General features: G+C 43.6%; 1 protein-coding gene across 1 annotated transcript in view; it reads left to right on the top strand.

Annotated features, from left to right (window-relative positions):
- The window catches only part of LOC126474571 (tRNA dimethylallyltransferase-like), a 627,506-nt gene that overhangs the window by 488,343 nt on the left and 113,511 nt on the right, over nt 1–25,652 (top strand). Inside the window, exon 3 of the mRNA XM_050102048.1 lies at nt 14,145–14,298. Coding sequence (XP_049958005.1) covers nt 14,145–14,298 — 154 coding nt within the window. The remainder of the gene's footprint in view (nt 1–14,144; nt 14,299–25,652) is intronic.

Below are 25,652 nucleotides of genomic sequence, written 5' to 3'. Positions count from 1 at the left end.
ACCATTCTCACAGCACTGTGTTAATGACGAATTGTAATAAGTATACTACTGGTCTGTAATTTTGTCGTGAGTTTTTACTTGAAGTGGTTAGTAAGAGAGAGACAATGTTGCACCCTGTCCCTCTCGTTATTCAGTTTTTATACAGAGTAATAAGTACAGCAAACCAAGAAGACATTTGAAAGGGAATTACAGTTAAGGAAGAAGAAATAAAACTTGTGTGTATCTGTCAGAGGCGGTAAGGTCTAGGAAGATTGGTTGAAGCCGGCAGATATGGCCGAGCGGTTCTAGGCGCTACGATCGCAGGTTCGAATCCTGCCTCGGGTATGGATGTGTGTGATGTTCTTAGGTTAGTTAGGTTTAAGTTGTTCTAGGTTCTAGGGGACTGATGACCTCAGATGTTAAGTCCCATAGTGCTCTGAGCCATTTTGTTTGGTTGAATGCAGTGGCTAGTGTCGTGAAAAAGGGTTCAAGACGAACTTCAATAAAATTATAGACATTCTAATGTAGTGTTGTGCGTGCGAGTCAGGTGATGCTGGAAGAATTTTTTTAAAGAAGTACTAAAACTAGTTGAAAAGTTTTGCTATTTAGCCTGCAAAGTAGCTGACGATGCCGAAGTAAAGGGGATATAATATGCAACTGGCAACAGAAAACAACCACTTACCAAAAAGAAACCTATGTCAACATCGAACAATGGTAAGAAGATTTTTCTACAGTGGATCCCTACGTGAATATGAAACGTGAGCGATAAACAGTTGAGACAACAGGAGATTATGAACTTCTGAAATGTGGTGCTGTAGAAGGTGCAGAACGCAAGCTGGACCAATTAGAATAGTAATGGAAAGATTATAAATCGAGTCGAGGAGAAAAGAAATTTATGACACAATTTGATTCGATTGATAGGACACCTCTTCAGGCGTCAAGAAATAGTTAGTTAGTTAATGGAGGGAAATGAAGAGGGGGAGAGGATAAAATTTGGAGGAGGCGGCCAAGGCTTCAACATAGTAAGCAATTTCAATGAAGGTTGCGCGGATGTGCTGAATGCTTCAGAACACCATTAACCAAATGATGGCAGTGTCTAGAAAACTGACGCCTACCCTCAGGTGTATTGCGTACATTGGTGTAACGTTATACTCTAAAACGGAATCGTGATCCACAGTTGTAAGAAAACGGTTTGGTTATCGTTGAGTCTTTCTTTTAGTTGTCCCTTTTTATTTTTAACAAGCCAGAATGTCTATAAAATTCATTTTTCTTTTTTTTTTTTGCTCTGAAATATCGTTTGTTTTCCTGTATTGTTTACAGTTGTGCTGAGGTAGCACGCATGTAGGCACCTGTCAAAGATTGTCCCCACCTGTAGGAAATCAATTCAGGTCTGCATCTTACATAAACACTCTAGACTCTGCGCAAGAATAAACAACATTTACTAGTACTAACACCGCCACCACCACCACCACCACCACCACCACCACCACCATCGTCAGTGGCAACTTCTGGACTTCACTGCCTTCCCTCCAACTGTTGTTATTATGAACAGAACATTCTACAAATTTCAGGGCCCATAGTTTCACAGTTTTCGTTATTTGTGTAAGTTACTCATTGTTTTTAATAGTCTGCATGTAGGGGGCCCAGGTTCGATTCCCAGCTGGGTTGGAGATTTTATCCGCTGGGGGACTAGGTATTGTCGTGATCATCATCGACACAGAAGTCGCCGAAGTGGCGTCAAATAAAAGGACTTGCACTGGGCGGCCGAACAACCCCAGATGGGATCTCCCAGCCAACAATGCCATGCGGTCATCTAATTTGTTCTTAATACTTAAGGAAAACTCGTTGAAGTCACTGCTACAGAGCGAAAAAACGCTCTTCAAATGTCAAGCTGTGTAACATGTTAAAGCATAGTATTAACGCAATGGTGCTGTTAAGTTGTCATGGATAGATCCCAATCTTTGTCTCTCCCTACAGTTTTTGCCCTCTACAACTCCCTGTAGCACCGTGGCGGTTACTCCCTGATGACTCAACAGGCGTCCTATCATCCTGTTCCATTTTCTTGTCAGTGTTTTCCACACGTTCCTTTCTTCGTCGATTCTGCGCTGAACCTACTCATTTCGTACACTATCAGTCTATCTAATTGTCAACATCCTTGCATAACATCTCATGGCATGGGACAAATATTGAGAGGAAATTACCTGCAACGAAGAGTGCTTAAAGGAAGCCTCACAGGAGAGAGAGAGAGAGAGAGAGAGAGAGAGAGAGACAGGGGGGGGGGGGGGCGGCTTGGGGAACTGGTCGGAAATTATTAGGGTTGGTGCATAGCCTTTTTGTTTTTTTGTTTTTTATGTTGGTATTCCGGTTTATTTATCAGTTTTCATTTGACGTTCACTGTTGCTTATGCGGTTACATGTTGTCATTTGGAAATACTAAGTGCAGCTGTTGACGCTAGAAGATGGAGTGTCAAGTGGAGAAATCGCAACATTTCAGACATATTCTTCAGTAGAGAGATGACACCAGCGGAGACATTTCCGCCGTGTACGGGGGTAATGACGTGGGACAGAGCACGGCAAGAAAATGGTTTCTTCTTTTTGAGGAGAATCATTTTGACGTTAGAGAGCCTCCACGTTCAGGAATAAGTTCGGGGTTTGATGAAGATCGTTTAAATGCATTAATCCACAATGATCCAAGTCAGTGTACTCGAGAATGGGCAAATGTGATTGTTCCACCATCGTCCGGCATTTGCATGTAATGCGGAAGGTTCAGAAATCGGGTGTATGGGTACCGCATGCTTTAAGCCAAAATCATAAAAATCAGAGGGTGGTCATACCTGCATCTCTTCTCGCTCGTCGTCAGTTCTCTCGTGAACAACAAATGTATCGTTACTGGTGACGAGGAATGATGCTTTCATGTTTACATAAGGAAAAGAAAGGAATTGTTGGGGCCAAACAAAGCAGCAACACCTCTTACAAAGACTGCGCGCATCCACTGAAGATAACGTTATGCATCTGGTGAAACAGCGACGGTGTAGTGTACTATCAATTTCTTTACCGAGATGTAATCAGTCACTGCTGACATTTATTGTCAACAGGTGAGACGTTTTGCAGATGCAATCCAAGAACAATGACCAGGAAAAATGCTTGAAGTGATGCTATTCAATGATTACGCCCGCCAACATTGTGCTAGATTGACTAAAAACTCTATAGAGGCTTCGGAAGTCATACCGCACCCACCTTTTTGCGTGAGTCTGCGCCCTCAGATTTTCACTTTTTCCGTTGTCTTTCGAACAAGGAACTTCCTTTCCGGATGAAAGTGCTCTCCGAACGTGGCCTCAGTTTCTACTGTCGCAGAATCGAAAAGTTACCCCGGCGTTGCAGACGGTTGTCTTTGAAGGAGCACTTACACTGAAGAACCAAAGAAACTGCTACACCTGCCTAATACCGTGTTGGGCCCTCGCGAGCTCTCAGAAGTGCTGCAGCACCACTTAGCATGGACTTGATTAATGTCTGAAGTAGTGTAGAAGGCAACTGACTCCATGAATCCTGCAGAGCTGTCTGCAAATTCGCAAGAGTACGAGGGGTGGAGATCTCTTCTGAACGGCACATTGAAAGGCACCCCAGATATCCTCAATAATGTTCATGTCTGGTGAGTTTGGTGGCCAGCGGTAGCGTTTAAACTCAGAAGCACGTTCCTGAAGTCACTCTGTAGCAATTCTGGACGTCCTGCTGGAATTGCCCAAGTCCGTCGGAATGCGCAATGGACATGAACGGATGCAAGTAATCAGACAGGATGCTTCCGTACGTGTCACCCGTCAGAGTAGTATCTAAACATGTCAAGTGTCCCATATCACTCCAACTGCACACACCCCACACCATTACAGAGCCCGAACCAGCTTTAACAGTATCCTGATGACATGCAGGGTCCAGGGATTCATGAGGTTATTTCCATACCAGTACACGTCCATCCGCTCGATACAATTTGAAACGAGACTAGCCCGACCACGCATCATGTTTCCAGTCATTAAAAGTCCAATGTCGGTGTTGACGGGCCCAGGCGAGGCATAAAGGTTTTTGTCCTGCAGTCATCAAAGCTACACGAGTGGGCCTTCGGCTTCTTAAGCCCATATCGATGATGTTTCGTTAAATGGTTCGCACATTGACACTTGTTGATGGCCCAACACTGAAGTCGTTGGTCTCATTCTTGTAGGATCTTTTTCCGGTCGCAGCGATGTCGGAGATTCGACGTTTTACCGGATTCCTGATATTCACAGTACACTCGTGAAATTGTCGTACGGGAAAATCGCCACTTCATGGCTACCTCGGAGATACTGTGTCGCATCGCTCATGGACCGACTACACCACGCTCAAACCCACTTAAATATTGATAACTTGCCATTGTAACAGCAGTAACAGATCTAACAACAAAAATGGTTCAAATGGCTCTGAGCACTATGGGACTCAACTGCTGAGGTCATTAGTCCCCTAGAACTTAGAACTAGTTAAACCTAACTAACCTAAGGACATCACACACATCCATGCCCGAGGCAGGATTCGAACCTGCGACCGTAGCGGTCTCGCGGTTCCAGACTGCAGTGCCAGAACCGCGCGGCCACTTCGGCCGGCGATCTAACAACAACGCCATACACTTGTTGTCATATAGTCGTTGCCGACCGCAGCGCCGTATTCTGCCTGTTTACATATCTCTGTATTTGAATACGTATGCTTATACCAGTTTTTTTTTTTTTTTTTTGGCGCTTCAGTGTATTATTGATGACGATAGTCTCTGTTATGTGCTAGGGTCATGATTAAGTTTCTGTTGTGTTTATTAACCTCATCGAAAAACTCTTCGAACTTATGCACCAACCTAATAAAAAGGACGAAGTTAGCAGCACATTGAGGAAAATGCATAGTGGAGCATGTCCAGTCGATGACTGCCGTAAGACAGTTGAGTGTACCAGAGAAGAAGGAATTGCTCCCAAGTCCAAGGGGGGACGTTAGAGTATGGGAAACTTTTCCGCAGTATTCTATAGGTACGTTGTAATAATTTCGGGTGGCTTTGTGGCCTGGAGCAAGTGTTTCATTGGGCGCCATCTCGGCGACTTGCATATCCCTAACCTACCCTAGTCATCCACCTGGGAAAGGCGATTTACGGTTCAACGCGGAATCCGAACCACTTATCTTTTCTGGCTACTCCTTACTTCGTTAAGAGGTGAAGGCTAGATGAAAAGCAGACGGAAGATTTCCTTTGTCCGACCGGTTTCCACACCCTGCTCTGTCCAGGTCTACTAATCTATGTGGAAGACACTCCTCCCGATTGATTTGAAGACGAATCTGCCCTCGGACATCTCTGTCTAGACACACTTAACCGCCCGCCCCCCTTTTGTTCCATGTCCACACACACACACAAACACACACACACACACACACACACACACACACACACACACACACACACACACACACATACATACAAGATTATTTTCAACTTATATTTTGACATTGCTATGCGGCTGAAACGGCATTACAAGAAGCTCTGGATTGTAACGTACTTAAATACATGTGGAATAACCTCCGTCGTGTTATTCGCCTTTTGAATCCTCCGCTTGACATCCTTTCAATAGCTGTAGTACGCACAGCTGACAGCCTTGCTCTAGATACCGGTGGGCGCTTGGGAGCACCTGACTGACAGGGAGAGGCCACGACGTTCGGATCAAGGATTTATTTCAGTCTTTGTATGCCATTAGTAGGCCATTAGAACAGCATAATTTCCAAGCAGAAAAGTTCACTACTTTGGCAGTTCCGAGAAAATCGCATGAGAGGTTTTACCCGTTTCTTATGTGACTGATGTATCTGTGCATAGGTGCCGGACATTAGATTTATGGTGGTCAAGTGGAGGGCTGATTGCCCTTTGTAATAAAAAAAAAACTTAGTGAAGGAATCAACGATCAGCGTGCGCCCCGACTAACGCAACGAACAATACCGAACAAAATGAAAAAAAAAAAAAAAGAAAAATGGTTAGAGTTGGTGCTTCGTAAGATGAAAGTGTATGAGGCGACGGGTCGACTCCCACTCAGACCTCAATTTTTGTACTACAAGTGTAAATTATGTGATAGTCAAAAAAATTTGCACCTACACTATTCGTTCTTGCTACATTAGCAGCGACTGACCGCTACGCAGGTGAAGTACCGAATGGGGCCTGCTCTGTCTGCAGCTCGAAACGTTGAGTTGCAAAGTAGTTCTGGATACCTGACCAGATTGCATGTATACGGGATTTCGCAAATCACAAAAGGCATACACTTTCAGGAAAACTCTAAGCGTTCCTTCATTTACTTGTCGACAGTTGTAAATATGTTTGTTCTAATAATTAAATTTAATTAAAAATAGTAAGTAGTTGAATAACAAGGAATTCACTTAAACTCCATGCAAATACACGTGTTTTTTTAATTGAATTATCTCTGAAGTGTTGTGTAAATTAAATAATATGGTCAGTGATGAAAAAATATATAAATTAAACATTACGTTTGAGTGGGAGTCGAACTGTCGCCTCATACACATTCGTCTTAAGAAGCTCGAACGTCAACCTTTTTTTTAAATTTCTTTTTTGGCAATTTGTTAGTTATTGGTCGTGGCGGACGTCACATGACATCCGTTGATGTTTTTTTGTACTTTCACTCAGTTTGTTAGGATAGAGACCAAGCAGCTCTCTGACCGTACACGCTGAGCTACCGTGCCGGCATCCCAACGTCGTAGGCTCCCCTTGCGGGTCGGTAACAGTTCGTCGGGACTGTAGATATTGACAGTGTTGCGAATGGTGGTGACTGTGGTTACTGTTACGTGTTGATAATACAGTGAAACACACTTCGTATGTCATACTTGACACATCCGTAAAAGAGATTCTAATGATTTAAGAAATAATTCAAAGTGACAAGATAAACTTTTGTTTATTCTTATATTTCTGTCACCACTCAACTTGATATAAGATAGTACAGCATTCCTGACACAAGAAGAAGAACTCCTCCTGCCTGAGATTACTATATTCTAGAGTAAAATAACCTCAAACACATGTCGCAATTAACAACTCTAATACAGTGTCTACAAGACTGTCACCAAATAGTTAACACTATTTAATATATATGCACAACTGTTTACAAAGTACGTCATAATACATTTGAGAATATCCGAAGCAACTTTAAAATTTTAACCTATATTGCAATATTGCCCGTATTGTGTTCTACAATAGATGAGACCTCTTCATGCGTATTTTCATGTGTTCAGTATAGTTTGATGGGGCCTGTTATTATTATTTTTTTAATCTGTCGCCATTATTTGTTATTTCAAACACGTGTATGGCGCGTAATTGTCGTCTTCCCAGTAAGAGAACTTGTGGATACGGTGTCCGGATATTACACGACCAGGACGAATTTCTGGTATCTAATCAGGTGTTTATACCTGTCCCCAAAGATGTACTGGATAGGATCATTTTTTAATTTGATTAATTAACTAGCTGAAAAACCCGGCATTGCCTGGGTATTCATTTTGCCAATTTTCTGTTGGAAACGAAAAGAAAAAAATGAATTGTGTTTGTAGTGTAATATCGAAAAAAATTCATTTCCATGTATTTCTGTAAGCATTTTCGAAAGCATGAAACTATGCAGAATTTGCAGATGTATAAGTACAATATCCAATTTTTTTTGTAAACGTCTCTATGGAAACGTCTCGTTATAGCTGCACCGAAGGCTGTTGTTTTTACCTACAGCCGTTCGCGCTTCGCAGTTAAAAGCTGTCAAATAGCTGTCAGGTGTCAGGGATTTCCTTAAATTCACTCGACTATAAGAGTGTCTTAGTAGTAAAGAATAAATCTATTAAAACATAAGGCATGATGCGGCATTTTTCCACGTATCTCAGTCTTTATCACGTCATATCTCTTGAACTGTGTCATACAATGATATATTTGTGGATGTACATTCAGCAGTATTTGTGGATACTGTCTATAAAATGTGCTGCGAATAGAGTTAGTAGCAAAGAAATAATAAATTTAAACGTCATGCACATTTATGACGTCAGATCTCGTGAACTATGATACGCAGGTGGTTCTCACCCCCAAAGCTATTATTGCTTGATAGCGCACACACACGTTCATCTTTATAATATTTATGGATATCCAAACAGTGTAAATTATAAGTGTCATAAAGTTTATGTACTTCTTCTTGACATCAGAACATTACAAAAAATTCCTACGATCATGGATTCGGAAATCCTTCATTTGGAATGTATGGAGGGATTTATTATTGGTGGCACAAAATGATACGTTTGTCAAACAGATTTATAATTATAAAAATATTTCGAAGTGACCTCTTCCTCTTTCCATGCATCCTATGTGTTCTGGCGTAACCACAAGCGCCGGAACGAAGAGGAAGAACGCAAGACCAGATAAGGCGGTGAGGAAACGTCAGCCCATAGCCCGCTGACAAGGAACGCTCCGCGCCAGCAGCGACCTCTGCAAGAAGTGAATATTATCGCCGCTCATGCCAGCCTCGGCCGGACGTTAGTTGACAGTATTAGCACGGCCTAGCAGAGAGTGCTACGATATCATCAGATTGTAGAGATCCATATCCATTCCATTGCTTGAACATTGCGTATAGCGAGGACTCGGATTTATGTTGCATGTCACCCATCCCTTGCAACACCTGTGTACATTCAAGTTAAATATTGTCAACCTGCTTTATTGAAATAAAACTACTAATGTTATGAGCTTGAATTGCTGTACAGCATATTAAGACCGCAGCATCACTTAGGCACCCTATACGAGAGGAGTGGGCAACACCCAACACCATGAGCCTGCGTTTCCTATGTTGGCGTACTTGGGTTGTTTAGGGGGAAGAGACCAAACAGCGAGGTCATCGGTCTCATTGGATTAGGGAAGGACGGGGAAGGAAGTCGGCCGTGCCCTTTGAAAGGAACCATCCCAGCATTTGCCTGGTGCGATTTAGGGAAATCACGGAAAAATCTAAATCAGGATGGCCGGACGCGGGATTGAACCGTCGTCCTTCCGAATGCGAGTCCAGTGTGCTAACCACTGCGCCACCTCGCTCGGTGTTGGCGTACTTTCTGGATGGTCAAATCCATTGTGGATACCCTTCCTCGAACATCGACGTTGGGTAGGGGAGTTGAATACACTATGCGTGTTACATGTCGCAAAAGAAACAGAATCCATTGGATCTCTGGTATCCCCACCAGAATCATGCATGGCGGGCGAGTAACTGCTATTGGTCGAGAATCGATGTGATCCACGACTCCACCGTAAGCGGCGTGGTCGTCCCCTGCATTGGCCAGTGCCTCTGGAGTAGTAGCTTCTCTGGTTCGACCGCGCGGATTCCGAATTCAGTTACATGGTAATTGTACACCGGATTCTTCTTTACTCGGCCTAAGCTCGCTTGCTTTCGTCTTATGGATGCTTCTCGCTCCCGCGTTCATATAGTTCTGTGTTTGTCCTTCACCGCACTTTGAGACTCCCTGATCGCCGATTAGGACGACACACTATGCTTTTCGAGGGCGCCACGCATAGTGGCACTCCGCGCTAATCCCGAGCATTTCATGGACACTATTATCTCGCTACGCGTCATAAAACAGGATTCAAATGTGACAATCGGACAGGCCATGCAATGGATCCACCTGTTGGGAAACTGGTGATCAAGTGGTTCAAATGGCTCTTAGCACTATGGGACTTAACATCTGAGGTCCCCTAGACTTAGAACTACCTAAACCTAATTAACCTAAGGACATAACACACATCCATGCCCGAGGCAGGATTCGAACCTGCGACCGTAGCAGCAGCGCGGTTCTGGACTGAAGTGCCTACAACTGCTCGGTCACAGCGGCCGGCAAACTGGTGATCGAGATACTGCCGAACCACCCGTATTAAGCGAGATGGAGCACCATCGTGCATAAAAAAAACCATGCATTGGATGACATCTAGAGGCACATCGTAAAGTAAATGTAGAAACTGATGTCTGAGAAACGTTCGTCCCAGTCCCAGTAAGATATTGTGGAAAAAAGTAGGGACCACATAAACGGTCATGATTTATTCCACCCCACAATTTCAAGATGAACGTCTGTTGATATCTGTCTTGTCGTAGTTCCTGAGAGTTTTCATAATCCAGGAGACGATTGTTATCGTAATCGAAGAGTCCTTCAAGTGAGAAACCAGCCTCTTCAGTGAAAAGATACTTTCACAGAATTGCAGAAACGCTGCATACTGCCCTAATAAGCGTTGACCGACATTTGCTCTAGGCTTGAAAGCCTGCTTCATTAAATTACTCCATCTGTTGAAGGGCATGCAGACATAGGAAAGTTTCGTACGGAATGTTCCAGATCGTCATGCGAGAAATGTCTTCCCGTATCGTATTGTTCTTGTACTAGTTGATGCAGTTACGTCCGCCGTACGAAGAACCCGTTCTTCATGCTTAGGCGTTCGTACATAGCGTGGGCTCCCAACATCTGGAACTCTATTCTGAAATGAGCCTGTCTCTCGCAATCCTTGGTGAAGTAGTACGTGCAAAGTTTGTTGCACAAGATGACTGCCTCCCACGGTAACGTTCTGCACGCTGCGTCCGCACTCCCATCTGCTGGAGAGTACATGTAGTGTGTCATTCCAGACACTGAATAAATCGTTGAGATGTATTGTGATAGAAGTGTTTAAAACGGGACAAAAGGCAATCAGACAAAACAAAACAAATGCCATGACAAACTGTAAACAAGAAAATGAGTAAAAATGTACATTTGAGTTAATTCACAAAATCAAGAGTCACTGCAGCGAATTGCTTTCATATATTCGTAACGAAGGATTTTTGGACCCATGTTCATATGAACATCTTGTAGTGTTTTGAAGTCAAGAATGAATCTCTAAAGTGTGACACATGTTTTCGTACACACTTTATTTTGTTAGAGCTGTGGAGTTTCCCGGCAGCAATTTGAAATTACCTTTCTACTGTGTGGCAATTATTGAACGATATGAAAAAAACGTCAATTAGTTACAAACTACGGCGTGCATACACTTTATTCAATGTGTAAATGTCACTACAGATATTCCGATTTAGGTTATGACATGTTCCATATGCCTGCCGTCATTTGCGATGATGTGGCGCAGACAAAGCGAAATTCTGCATGAGCCGCTGAAGTTTCGGAAGATCGATGCTGTGTATGACTTCCTGAATGTGTGTTTTCAGCTCAGCAATGGTTTTGGAGTTATTGCTGTACACCTTGTCTTTAATATGGCCTCACAAAAAGTCGCATGTGTCCGGAGAATATGGCGGCCAACCGAAGCTCATGCCAGTGGCCTCTGGATATGTCAGAGTCAGAATGCGGTCCCCAAAGTGCTCCGCCAGGACATCAAACAGTCTCCTGCTTCGATGGGGTCGAGCGCCGTCTTGCATGAACCGCAACTTGTCGAAATCAGGGGCATCTTGGATAACGAGGATGAAATCATCTACCAAACCATCACATTCCGTTCCGTAGTCGCTGTACCATCAAGGAATGTCGAACCGATTATTCCGTGACTGGACATTGCACACCACACAGTCAGCCGTTGAGGGTGAAGAGACTTCTCGATCGCGCAATGCGCGTTCTCAGTTCCTCAGATTCGCCAATTTTGCTTATTGATGAACCCATCCAAATGAAAGTGGGCTTCATCGCTAAACCAAACCATATTCACAACTAAGTCCTGTTCGTCAGTTCTGTGGTCATTAGTGTTAGCGAGCCGGCCGTTGTGGCCGAGCGGTTCTAGGCGCTTCAGTCTGGAACCGCGCGACCGCTACGGTCGCAGGTTAGAATCCTACCTCGGGCATGGATGTGTGTGATGTCCTTAGGTTATTTAGGTTTAAGTAGTTCTACGTTTTAGGGGACTGATGACCTCAGATGTTAAGTCCCATAGTGCTCAGAGCCATTTGAACCATTTTTGAAGTGTTAGCGAAACACAGCCGCTGTTCCATGACCCTGAGGCTTAGTGGCTGATGGGTTTGAATTTAGTATGGGAAGAGATGCAGGTCTTCAACAACAATTTGTCGCAGTTCCGCCAAGTTGAATCCCACCTGTTATGCAGCTCATCTGATGGATTTCCTGGGGCTGGTTTGAAACACAGCGCGTGTCTTCTCAAGTTTTCAGGCGTTTTCACCCTTCTTGGACGACCGACATTGCCAACACTGTCATCACGAACACTACCCGTTCTCGCAAACTTGCGAATCAAAATTGTTGATTGTTAGCACACTTGGACAAGTTGTCTTCAGCTTGAACTCGGTAGCAATTTTCCTTTGAGCAGCAGATGGGCTGTTACTGCTCGCATAGTAGGCCCACATAAGCGCTGTACGCTCAGGCACGCCTGTACTGTGACATTTTGACGTCCAAATGGCCAACAATAAGAAGACGCTTACGCATGCGCATACTAATTCCCATCATGACCAGCGGCCAACCATACAGTCTGGCGTCCTAACGCAACCGTTAAGAAGTTATGACGATTTTATTTCATATAGTTTAATAATTGTCACCTTTTATTTACAATTAGATGGTCAGAATATCACTTACTTCAGTTTTTCTATTTTTTCTCTTCTTTGCTTCTTCTTTAGGCGCTAGATACACACAGCATAGGTTTCCGTTTGGTAATGTCACAGTTATACATTCCAGTACGGATAACGTTTACTGTTGCTAACTGATCTCACTTGATCTAAGGGTCACCGAGAGCTCATGGGAGCTCTAAAGAGTGGGAGTGGAGTACGGTGTTGTAAGTAGTTTGGTAATTTAATGTGATGATATTTGATGATGATGATGATGATGTCCGCCCCTGGTAGGTGAGTGGTCAGTGCGGCGGAATGTCATGCCTAACGGCCCGGGATCGATTCCCGGCTGGCTCGGAGATATCCTCCGCTCAGGGACTGGGTGTTGTGTTGTCCTTATCATCATCATTTCATCCCCATCGACACGTAAGTTGCCGAAGTGGCGTCAACTCGAAAGACTTGCACCAGGCGAACGGTCTACCCGACGGGAGGCCCTAGCCACACGGCATTTCCATAATAATAATAATCATTCAGTTTAAAAAGACGGATCTGTTCCGTACCAGTAAACCCTAACCCAGATTCTTTAAATAATCGAACATCCATCTATAAAACGTCATATTTCCTGTACTATATGTCGTTCAATGACTTAATTTTGCAGGTACATTCAGTGGGTTATGTGGATAATGTCTTCAAAACGTGTTGCGGATACAATTAGTAGTAAGGAACTTCGTGCCTGACGCTGCAGTTTTACTGCATGAACAACAAAACTTTCTTCCTTTCATCATTTTGTGGAGGGTGTCAGCAAGAAAAATATTCATGAAGGTTGGAAATTATGTGTAAAGTTTGTTGCAAGTCGCTAAGTTATCTCGTTCTCAAATACTGGGTAAATAAAATGCGGATACTTCGCTGCCTCAAGACAAGATACGCAGTTGTTAGCTTTAATACCTGTCCTATTGTGCTAAACTTTTAACATAAGATGTGGAAATGGTAATGCCATGTGGCTAGGGCATCCTGTCTTGTAGATCGTTCGCCTGGTGCAAGTCTTTCGAGTTGACGCCACGTCGGCGACTTGCGTGTCCATGGGGATGAGATGATGATAATTAGGACGACACAACACCGAGTCCCTGAGCGGAGAAAATCTCCGACCCAGCCGGGAAACGAACCCGGGCCGTTATGTATGACATTCCGTCGCGCTGACCACTCAGCTACCAGGGGCGTACAAACTTAATATTATAGCTCTTAATTAGCAGACTATAACTGCATTTTAAATTTTGTCAATAACTGTGTGGAACATTGAAAATAAAATTTTTGCTGTCTCTGGAAGCCATTGCATAGGCAGCCTACTACTAGGATTTTGTCTTGTGTTGGTGGTATAGTAATACAGCTAAACATAAATGTTGGTTATATGTTGTTTCACTCTCTTTGAATTGATTTTCAGACTATTTTCATTCTTATACTCATGTGCTCATGCTAGTTTCATCACTTAAATAATTCCCTTCCCGTCAGTTCTTGCCTTGCCCCTTACAGTACCCTCGCCGTGTGGTGCTCTGCCCAGTAGCTCTAGCCTAGCAGGTTTGTGCCGCCGTACAAAGTGTTTCCCTTAACTGAGGCCTTCCAGATCGACGACCTGGTGTCGCGGCAGAAGCTGCCCGTGGTGGTGGGCGGCACGCACTACTACATAGAGTCGCTGCTCTGGAAGGTGCTGGTCACCGGTGGCTCGCCGGACGAGGCCACCAAGAGGCGCCACGCAGACGACGCCGCCGCTTCCGACAGTGAGTCGCCTCTCTTTCACCTTCTGACCACTCACACGTTTAACGCAGCGGTCTAGAGCTAACGTTTGGGAGTAGTCTCTCCTTATGCCGCCGTGTACTTAATTATTATTGTTATTATTATTATTATTACTGTTGTCATTATTAGAGGAAAGTGCCCAAAACAGGACCCAATTTTGTTTTTCTTATTAAAAAAGAAAATACTGATAGATTATGTTTTAAAAGCGTGTAATATTTTCTTTATAATGTTGTGCTTCATTTACATTCTACTCTTAGAAAATATCATTAAAAGCAATTACCAAAAACATTACTTTTAAGAACCTTACACTTCTCGAGTATGAGAAATAGTTGCCAAAATAGGCCACATTCTAAAAATAAGCTAATAACACTAAAAAATTAGAAAAAGGTATTACATAAAATAAAACATAATCCAGTTTCAAAGTAGGTATAATGTAACGTGTTCCAGAAGGTTACAAAAAAAAAAAAGTCTCGGTGCGTTCTTTACTGAATCCAAAAGCTCTGCTGCAGGATATTCCCGTGCATTTCCTTTCTGACAATTTAGTTTCGTGACATTTAAGAAAAGACCTACCTACTTTTCACTAGCGATTGCGTCCTTGAAGGGGTGTTCATTGTTCTTTCTCTCTGCCAACTGGACGGCTATTTTTTTCACAAATCATTACGAGTAAACCCAAAGAAAGATGTGGTGTCTGTTCTTTCGGACATGTTCTAGACGGCTGCAGGTCATCAGTGGTGTCTGTTCTTCCGGACGAACCCTTACGGGACTTGGTAAGAATGTCTTCCAAGAGTAATGAGTGTGTTGCGGTGTGACACTACGAATGTAGTGTGTGGACATATAACGTGTGAATGTGGGCCTCGCGGGAGGCGTGCGCGAGATAGTCCCTGCAGTCCCGCTATCTTATGTGCCCTCGGTGGCTAAGATGGATAGAGTGTCTGCCATGTAAGCAGGAGATCTCGGGTTCGAGCCCCGGTCGTCACACATATTTTCACCTGTCCTTGTTGATATATATCAACACCCGTCAACAGATGAAGGTATTAATGTAATTCTAATTTCGTTCTAGACGGCTGCAGGTCATTCGGACATGTTCGTAAGAACAGGCATCACATCCATATAAGTATAACATTAAACCAGTACTTCTACAAGATCTTTACCCAAAATAGTACGTCTGTCTATTTTGTTTCTTCTGCTTCCTCTGTTGTACCGAACTTCAGTTTGGATAGCATCATACGTGTTGTTTTCGGAACATTAAACTGTTTATTGGCCTTCTTCCAGTCATCTTCTTTTTCTGAACTTCACCAATAGCTTTAGTAACTTCAGAAGAACTCCACTTTCTTTGATCAACCTTTCCCATTACCATCTTGGAATCTGCAATAGAATTTCAAGAGGATAAGAATATATACTAATAAACAGATTTTGAACATAAAAAAGTAAAGGGTTTGGTTTAAGCAACTGAAAGGGATCCAGTTTACGTGACTGTCATCTGTATTATATCAGCCCAATAAATTTTTAACCAAATTTAAGTGGAATAATTTTATAATAAACGTCAACCATAAACCTTAGTATTAAAGAACACATTTATGTTGACTTTCCTGCCAATATGTAGGAGAAACAATGAAAAAATAGCACAATGTAAAAACTTTTTTCATTGTTAAAACAAGTAAAAGCGAACTTACAAGTAACAAGTGAAGAAGGCAACCTGTGCAATCCGTGCTAGCGTGCACAATTATAGAAGACTAAACCACTATTTACATCTGGGTTGCACTAGAGTTCAGGAGAATACGGAGCCAATCAAGAACCAGGAGTCCGCCGTAGCCGGGAGGGAGGGGGGGGGGGGGGGGGGGAGACCCGTTTTGGGCACTTTCTTTTATTATTACTCTGTTAATAATATTATTATTTTTTCGAAGTCCATTTCGTCTAACACCTTTCTCTTCTTGTCCGTCAATCCGTTTTCTTGTCCATCTTCCCGTTTTCGAAGAATGTGTGAATATTCCTTGTCAATTGGTTTTCCTTCATTCTCTGTCAATGTTTCATAGAGTGTAACATGTCGTTTCCTGACCTCATCTGTTATTTTAGGACAGAATGAATATATTTACTCATTTGCTCTCGTAGCCCAAGTGCCTTCCTTCTTCTTGACTGGAATTACCTTAAAAAATTCGATCGTTCTCACCATTCATTATTAGGTTTTCAGCATGTCTGCTAGCAAGAAGTTGTTGCTGTTCAAACAGTTTAACATTTCCTTTAGTTTCCCAAGTTTGTAGTCAGTTGCTATTTATTATTACAAATTTATATTTCTTCTTAAATTTCAGTTTCAGATCACAAAGGTTTTCCAGCTCCCCCAATTATTGGTTCCGTGATGGTGCAGACACTACAGAATCCGAACTTTTTTTTGCTTTTCTTTTATTTACTAATTTTTTTCAGCCGGCATTTGCGTGGGATATAGACGCTGACAAAATATCACCTGATTCGGGAACAGACGTGTTTTGATTTTAATTTCTATCGTTTATGTTAACCCTAAGAGCAGGGCTGCCTCTTTCGTTAGTGCCACCGTATCAGTGAACTATATTTCCGTCTTCACTGCCACTGAGATTTTCACCGTTACCCGTTTTTTTATTTTTTATGTGGCGGTGTTACTCCAATCTCCTCCTATCTGAGTGGACATGGGACCGCCTGTGGCGGAGTTTATTATTACTGTTACTACTACTTTGATAAAAGAATCATATAGCGCTCATATTTAACGATTCAGTGTCATTAAAAACAGAACAATGAAAAAGTAACTTTAATGTACAAAGATGGGGGCATAACTAAAACATAAAAGGTCACAAAAGTAATGGGTAAAATTTAAAAATATGGACCACAATTTATTTCATCATCTTTTTTTAATTCAACTTCATTCTCTAGGTGGAATTGGTTTTTTAAGCAAATCGCGTAACTTTAAGTCAGACCCAAAATTGCACATATGGGGTATTAGGGACCACAGAACACACAATCCCATTCTGTGAGAATTACATAAACATAAAAACACGCAACACAGGTACAAAAATTAGCCACTGAACGCCAAATACACGAAGCAGCTAGGTACGTTGTTCAGTGAAAGCATCTAAACAAATTAGTAGACGAAATTTCTAAAACAACTTACAGAGAATATAGAATGAAGGTTTTGACGTCCGCAGGACATAGCTGCTGGTAAATCTTTCGGGATGGTAAGGTCGTGGTCCAAAAAACTCGTCTGTTCCTGCCATTTCGTCCAGGACTGCGCTGGACATCTTCAGAGGCGCTCCTCCGCTGAGTCTTGCCGGCTTGCAGTTACAGAGAATACCTACGCACTGGGCCAAGTGAATATGCAGCAAAATGAGATAATCCATAAGGTGGTAATTATGAACTCCAGACACTATGCCAACAGATATATCGCAAAGATACATTAGGCTAAGTAGTGTTCCATTATTGTTAGCGAAAGGTCAGTTTAGAATAGTACACAAGTGTATGGTAGTATTTTAAACAGTGACGGTGTATTGTCACCTAAGGCCTGTACATAACCTTAGTTCTACCTACATCATGCGTAGCTTAAACCAATTACTCTACCGCCAACACATAGTGAAGTGTGGTGTCTGGAGGCCAACGACAAATGCCGAGATATTTATCTGCAGACATCAAGATGGCGGCACTATAGTGTGTCCTATCTTCCGCCCCCCCCCCCTTTCTAAATTATCAAAAAATTTACGTATATTTCCGTTTCACGAAACAATTATTTTATTTTAAATAACTACAAGAGTAGTTCAACGAACAAGAAAATAGAAGTAAAAGAAATGACCCACCTCCACGTGGAGGACACGTGAATCAGTGCGTGGGTACGCAAGGATTGCCGGTATCTAGCTTAGGCTCCTCACAAGCTCGGCGGGTAGACGCGGCCGCTAAAAAAAACGACACAGCATGAGAAAGTAGACGGTGGGTCTTTCTCCGAGCGGCAAGTGAAAAAAAGTGTTCAAGTAATGACCCATTCTAGGGTCACGAACTTTTCAGCCAAATATGAGGCGCAGTGGTAATGCGGTGAAGGGAGCCCCAGTTGGGAGTATATGGGAGGGAATTTCCAATTCCAGCATTTGCGTTACAACCAAGGAAAGATTCCCGAAAACCTTGGTCAGAACCGCGGTATTGGATCTTTCCTTCGAAAATTCGTCCCAGACGAAAAACCTGAAAGCCTAGTAGGCTTATGTGTATACAAAGTATAGTCGGTAATTTGCTGTAGATCTGCACACAGACAGTGACACGTCTGAAACTCCACGGTGTTTCAGAACGGTAACCGTTATTGTAGCTTCCCTTGACGTGGCAACAGCTAGGTGCACCGACAGTGGCGCGCCCAGTGCCAACACTGGAAACTGAAGTTCCACCACGTCGTCTTTCCAGACGTAAAGCGTCACGGAGGACGTATCCTTCCGTGGAGACTCCGAGGAGAAGAACAAATTGCACTCGTTATTGTGGCGCAGACCCATCGCCTGCCGTGATAATACTGGATCCTACTGGGAGGACACCTCTGATTCGCGTAGCAGGTAGTTTACACAGCAGTCATTACATTTCGGACGAGGTAGGGCTGATGACTGCTCTGTGCTTGAAACATCCGTGCCGCTATCGTTCAAAAAGGTAACGGAGGACTGCATGTTGTCTGTGTTGCCCTTAGGTTACCAAGAGACAGGCACACCACCATCCACCAGCCACTACAATTGATGTACTCTGCTGTATAGCTGAATCAGCATGCACTGACGTACCCGTATCTGTCATCCAAGCTCACTTCCACTCGATGGCCAGCCGGCTTAGACCGAGCGAGGTAACGCAGTGGTTTATAACTGCTGACAACACATTCGATAATTTTGTGCACAAGAAAACGAGTCGACTTCATTGATTCAGAAGATTTCTAATCACACCAAATCTCAAAAATGTTAAGAGCAGATTAATATTCCACAACTTCGCACTGTCTTATACCACAGTCGTGATGCAGGAGGACATAATAAAATAGTTTACTTGTATGTCTGAATGAAAAGACATTACTGACGATCAACAGATGTACGAAATAATTCGAAATCTATTCGATGAACTGCGAATTTTTTGACATCAGCCTTATAACCTATTAGTGTAGACCTGCTAGTGACAATGTAGTGGACTGCGGCATACGGCTGTTTTATTTTTATCTGTTATTACTTATATGTTGTAGTTTCATGTACTGACATGTTCCATGAGCTTGGAGATTTGCTCCTCAATTTGATCTTACGGAACTTGACGTGTAAATAAATATATAAATAAATAAGAGTGTGTCGTAGGGAGATTTAGGTCGTCCCTGGGAGCGTGCACAGATAGCCGAAGTAGTACGGCGAACGCTCGCGATAAACGGGAAATCCGGTTAAAGACCCGATCCGGCACAAATTTTCATGTGTCACTAATAGATGAAAGCACATCGATACTTTGTACAGCTGATGTCAGAAAAATTTCGAAGTAATAAACTACGTTCTCCCACGCTAACTGGCGTGAATAAGATTTTTAAACAGATCCACTTGAACATTGTTCTCCTCCTTACCATTTCAGAGACGTTCAAAAGAAAATCATAATCTCTGTTTATTAAAAGTCTAAATGAGTTACTGTTAACCTCGTTTCGTCATGCTGGGGAAACAGGCTATTGTCAGGCGTCATTCCTGTAAAATACCTGACTCTCGGAAAACGGATATTTGATCAAGCTTGCAAAATACATAAAAGACTTAACACATGGCACAGATGACAAAATGGTAGATATCGAAATAGATGACAGAGGGATACAAAAGCAATTAAAATCGCTCAAAAGAGGAAAGGCCGCTGGACCTGATGGGATACCAGCTTGATTTTACACAGAGTACGCGAAGGAACTTGCCCCCCTTCTTGCAGCGGTGTACCGTAGGTCTCTAGAAGAGCGTAGCGTTCCAAAACATTGGAAAAGGGGTCAGGTCATCCCCGTTTTCAAGAAGGGACGTCGAACAGATGTGCAGAACTATAGACCTATATCTCTAACGTCAATCGCCGGCCGCGGTGGTCTAGCGGTTCTAGGCGCACATCGATACTTCGTACAGCTGATGTCAGAAAATGTCCGGAACCGCGCGACTGCTACGGTCGCAGGTTCGAATCCTGCCTCGGACATGGATGTGTGTGATGTCCTTCGGTTAGTTAGGTTTAAGTAGTTCTAAGTTCTAGGGGACTGATGACCACAGATGTTAAGTCTCATAGTGCTCAGAGCCATTTGAACCATTTGAATCTAACGTCAATCAGTTGTAGAATTTTGGAACACGTATGACGTTCGAGCATAATGACTTTTCTGGAGACTAGAAATCTACTCTGTAGGAATCAGCATCGGTTTCGAAAAAGACGATCGTATGGAACCTAGCTCGCGCTATTCTTCCACGAGACTCAGAGGACCATAGATAAGGGTTCCCAGGTAGATACCGTGTTTCTTGACTTCTGCAAGACGTTCGATACAGTTCCCCACAGTCGTTTAATGAATAAAGTAAGAGCATATGGACTATCAGACCAATTGTATGATTGGATTGAAGAGTTCCTAGATAACAGAACGCAGCATGTCATTCTCAATGGGGAGAAGTCTTCCGAAGTAAGAGTGATTTCAGATGTGCTGCAGGGGAATGTCGTAGGACCGTTGCTATTCACAATATATATAAATGACGTTGTGGATAACATCTGAAGTTCACTGAGGCTTTTTGCGGATGATGCTGTAGCATATCGAGAGGTTGTAACAATGGAAAATTGTACTGAAATGCAGGAGGATCTGCAACGTATTGACGCATGGTGCAGGGAATGGCAATTGAATCTAAATGTAGACAAGTGTAATGTGCTGCGCATACATAGAAAGAAAGATCCTTTATCATTTAGCTACAATATAGCAAGTCAGCAACTGGAAGCAGTTAATTCCATAAATTATCTGGGAGTAGGCATTAGGAGTGAATTAAAATGGAGTGACCATATAAAATTAATCGTCGGTAAAGCAGATGCCAGACTGAGATTCGTTGGAAGAATCCTAAGGAAATGCAATCCAAAAACAAAGGAAGTAGATTGCAGTTCACTTGTTCGCCCACTGCTTGAATACTGCTCACCGGTGTGGGATCCGTACCAGATAGGGTTGATAGAAGAGATAAAGAAGATCCAACGGAGAGCAGCGCGCTTCGTTACAGGATCATTTGGTAATCGCGAAAGCGTTACGGAGATGATAGATAAACTCCAGTGGAAGACTCTGCGAGAGAGACACTCAGTAGCTCGGTACGGGCTTTTGTTGAAGTTTCGAGAACATACCTTCACCAAAGAGCCAAGCTCCCTCCTGCGTATATCTTGCGAAGAGATCATGAGGATAAAATCAGAGAGATTAGAGCCCACACAGAGGCATACCGACAATCTTTCTTTTCACGAACAATACGAGACTGGAATAGAAGGGAGAACCGATAGAGGTACTCAAAGTACCCTCCCTCACACACCGTCAGGTGGCTTGCAGTGTGTGGATGTAGATGTAGATAGCGAAGAGCAGTTTCCGTGATTCAATTTTCATCTTCTGCAAGTTGTTTTGCATGCAAGCGACGTGAATGCATGGCAGTTATTGTAGTCCGAGTCTGCTAGGGTCGCTTATCAGACTTCGTTTCTGCCATCAGATATTTTCACAGCAACTACAAGTGTGAAATTGTGATACGACAAGTCCTGCCAAGAGCCAAGACTTTGGTAAGACACTGAACTCGTATTCCTGAGGGCGGAGGATCGAATCCCTGTCTCACTATTCCGAATTAAGTTTTGCCTGGTTTCCCTAAATTGCTCAATATGAGTGGCTCACCTGAAGGGGCACGGTAAATTTCGCATGCTTTCCTAAGCTGAGCATGTCCTCCGTTCTTAATGATCTCGTCGTCGACGGGACGTTAAACGCTAATATTCCTTCCTTCCCAGCCGAGTTGGAGCCATTATTGTCGCCAGAGGTGGCAGTTCTGTGTTCCCTATGGTTACAACTTGCGATCGCAGTCAGAATAGTTAATTTTTTCGTTGTTACTACGTCGTCGCACTACGCCTTCCACAAAGGGGGAAACTCAAACACTACGAACGATAAACTGTCAAAGCCTTAAACCGTGTCGTGCTTTGCATTCAGCACGTCGCGTTTATGAACGTCTTGCACGAGAACCAGTGTGCACGACACGGAGAGTTGAGGCGGCCGTGCGTACGAGGAACTCAAGGCCGGTGCCGGTGATAAGCAGCTGACCGGCCGTGGCTCGCATAAGGCTGGCTGGCTGGCTGGCTGGCTGGCTGTGAGATAGCAGGCGCCGTCACTCTGACTCAGCTGAGCCATTAAAAATGACCACCGTCACGCGCTTCGTTACTCACGGCGAGGCGCGCGCCGCCACGACACCGCGCCCTGATTCACCCGAACAAAATAGTACTGACCCCGCTCCGACTGTTGGGTTGAACGTCGAGTACTGTACATACACTAGGCGTGTTGGTATTTTTAAAAATATCGCGGATCTGGTGTACCAATATTTTTAAAAAATGTCATTATCCGCCCTCGATATATAAAAAAAATTATCGATGATCGCCAGATAAAATACACTACTGGCCATTAAAATTGCTACAGCATGAAGATGACGTGCTACAGACGCGAAATAAAACCGACAGGAAGAAGATGCTGTGATATGCAAATGATTAGCTTTTCAGAGCATTCACACAGGGTTGACGCCGGTGGCGTCACCTACAACGTGCTGACGTGAGGAAAGTTTCCAACCGATTTCTCGTACACAAACAGCAGTTGACCGTTGTTGCCTGGTGAAACGTTGTTGTGATGCCTCGTGTAAGGAGGGGAAATGCGTACCATCACGTTTCCGACTTTGATAAAGGTCGGATTGTAGCCTATCGCGATTGTGGTTTATCGTATCGGGACATTGCTGCTCGCATTGGTCGAGATCCAATGACTGTTAGCAGAATATGGAGATGGTGGGTTCAGGAGGGTAATACGGAACGCCGTGCTGGGTCCCAACGGCCTCGCATCACTAGCAGTCGAGATGACAGGCATCTTATCCGCATGGCTGTAACGGATCGTGAAGCCACGTCTCGATCACTGACTCAACAGATGGGGACGTTTGCATGACAACAACCATCTGCACGAACAGTTCGACGACGTTAGCAGCAGCATGGACTATCAGTTCGGAGACCATGGCTGCGGTTACCCTTGACGCTGCATCACAGACAGGAGCACCTGCGATGGTGTACTCGACGACGAACCTGGGTGCACGAATGGCAAAACGTCATTTTTTCGGATGAATCCAGGTTCTGTGTACAACATCATGATGGGCGCATCCGTGTTTGGCGACATCGCGGTGAACGCACATTGAAACAGTGGACGTTACATTTCAAATGTGTTACGACCCGTGGCTCTAACCTTCGTTGGATCCCTGCGAAACCCTACATTTCAGTAGGATAATGCACGATCCCATGTTGCAGGTCCTGTATAGGCCTTTCTGGATACAGAAAATGTTCGAGTGCTGCCCTTGCCAGCACATACTCCAGATCTCTCACTAATTGAAAACGTCTGGTCAGTGGTGGCTGAGCAACTGGCTCTTCACAATACGCCAGTCACTACTTGTGATGAACTGTGGTATCGTGTTGAAGCTGCTTGGGCAGCTGTACCTGTACACGCCATCCAAGCTCTGTTTGACTCAATGCCCAGGCGTATCAAGGCCGTTATTATGGCCAGAGGTGGTTGTTCTGGGTACTGATTTCTCAGGATCTATGCACCCAAATTGCGTGAAAATGTAATCACATGTCAGTTCTAGTATAATATATTTGTCCAATAAATACCCGTTTATCATCTGCATTTCTTCTTGGTGTAGCAATTTTAATGGCCAGTAGTGTATTACCGTACCACCAGTTTTAGAGCTGTATATTTAAGTATTGATTTATTAATAGATATTCTCTACATCAACTAGCTAGCAGCCTGCTTATCCCCCTTAGTGCAAGAACTGTAAGGAAAACGATGCACGTTCATGCTGTTAAGTGGCGCAGTAAAAGGTGTCCAATGAGTCCGCGTTCGATTTCGTCACATATAGGATTTGTCTGGAACACTTCAAGGCGACTTCGCTTTTGCTTCATTTCTGCAAACGCTAGCGAACTAGTAGTCGTAGTGTCAAAATTGAGTGGTGAAGTTAAACGTTGCAGTTTCTGTTCGTAGCGCCGAGCTGCTTCAGCATTTCCTTCTCACGTCTCCGCGCACTGCAAAGAACAATCTTGTCTATATCTACATCTACATGATTACTCTGCAATTCACATTTAAGTGCTTGGCAGAGGGTTCATCGAACCACAATCATACTATCTCTCTACCATTCCATTCCCGAACAGCGCGCGGGAAAAACGAACACCTAAACCTTTCTGTTCGAGCACTGATTTCTCTTATTTTATTTTGATGATCATTCCTACCTATGTAGGTTGGGCTCAACAAAATATTTTCGCATTCGGAAGAGAAAGTTGGTGAATGAATTTTGGTAACTAGATCTCGCTGCGACGAAAAACGTCTTTGCTTCAATGACTTCCATCCCAACTCGCGTATCATATCTGCCACACTCTCTCCCCTATTAAGTGATAATACAAAACGAGCTGCCCTTTTTTGCACCCTTTCGATGTCCTCCGTCAATCCCACCTGGTAAGGATCCCACACCGGGCAGCAATATTCTAACAGAGGACGAACGAGTGTAGTGTAAGCTGTGTCTTTAGTGGACTTGTTGCATCTTCTAAGTGTCCTGCCAATGAAACGCAACCTTTGGCTCGCCTTCCCCACAATTTTATCTGTGTGGTCATTCCAACTGAAGTTGTTCGTAATTTTAACACCCAGGTACTTAGTTGAATTGACAGCCTTGAGAATTGTACTATTTATCGAGTAATCGAATTCCAACGGATTTCTTTTGGAACTCATGTGGATCACCTCACACTTTTCGTTATTTAGCGTCAGCTGCCACCTGCCAAATCTTTTCTAAATCGCTTTGCAACTGATACTGGTCTTCGGATGACCTTACTAGACGGTAAATTACAGCATCATCTGCGAACAACCTAAGAGAACTGCTCAGATTGTCACCTAGGTCATTTATATAGGTCAGGAACAGCAGAGGCCCCAGGACGCTTCCCTGTGGAACACCTGATATCACTTCAGTTTTACTCGATGATTTGCCGTCTATTACTATAAACTGCGACCTTCCTGACAGGAAATCACGAATCCAGTCGCACAACTGAGACGATACCCCATAGGCCCGCAGCTTGATTAGAAGTCGCTTGTGAGGAACGGTGTCAAAAGCTTTCCGGA

This window comes from Schistocerca serialis, chromosome 4 (genome assembly GCF_023864345.2).
Source record: "Schistocerca serialis cubense isolate TAMUIC-IGC-003099 chromosome 4, iqSchSeri2.2, whole genome shotgun sequence".
NCBI classification, from domain to species: Eukaryota; Metazoa; Arthropoda; class Insecta; order Orthoptera; family Acrididae; genus Schistocerca; species Schistocerca serialis.
Note: the sequence above shows the minus strand (reverse complement) of the source record. Positions and strands in the feature narration are given on the sequence as shown.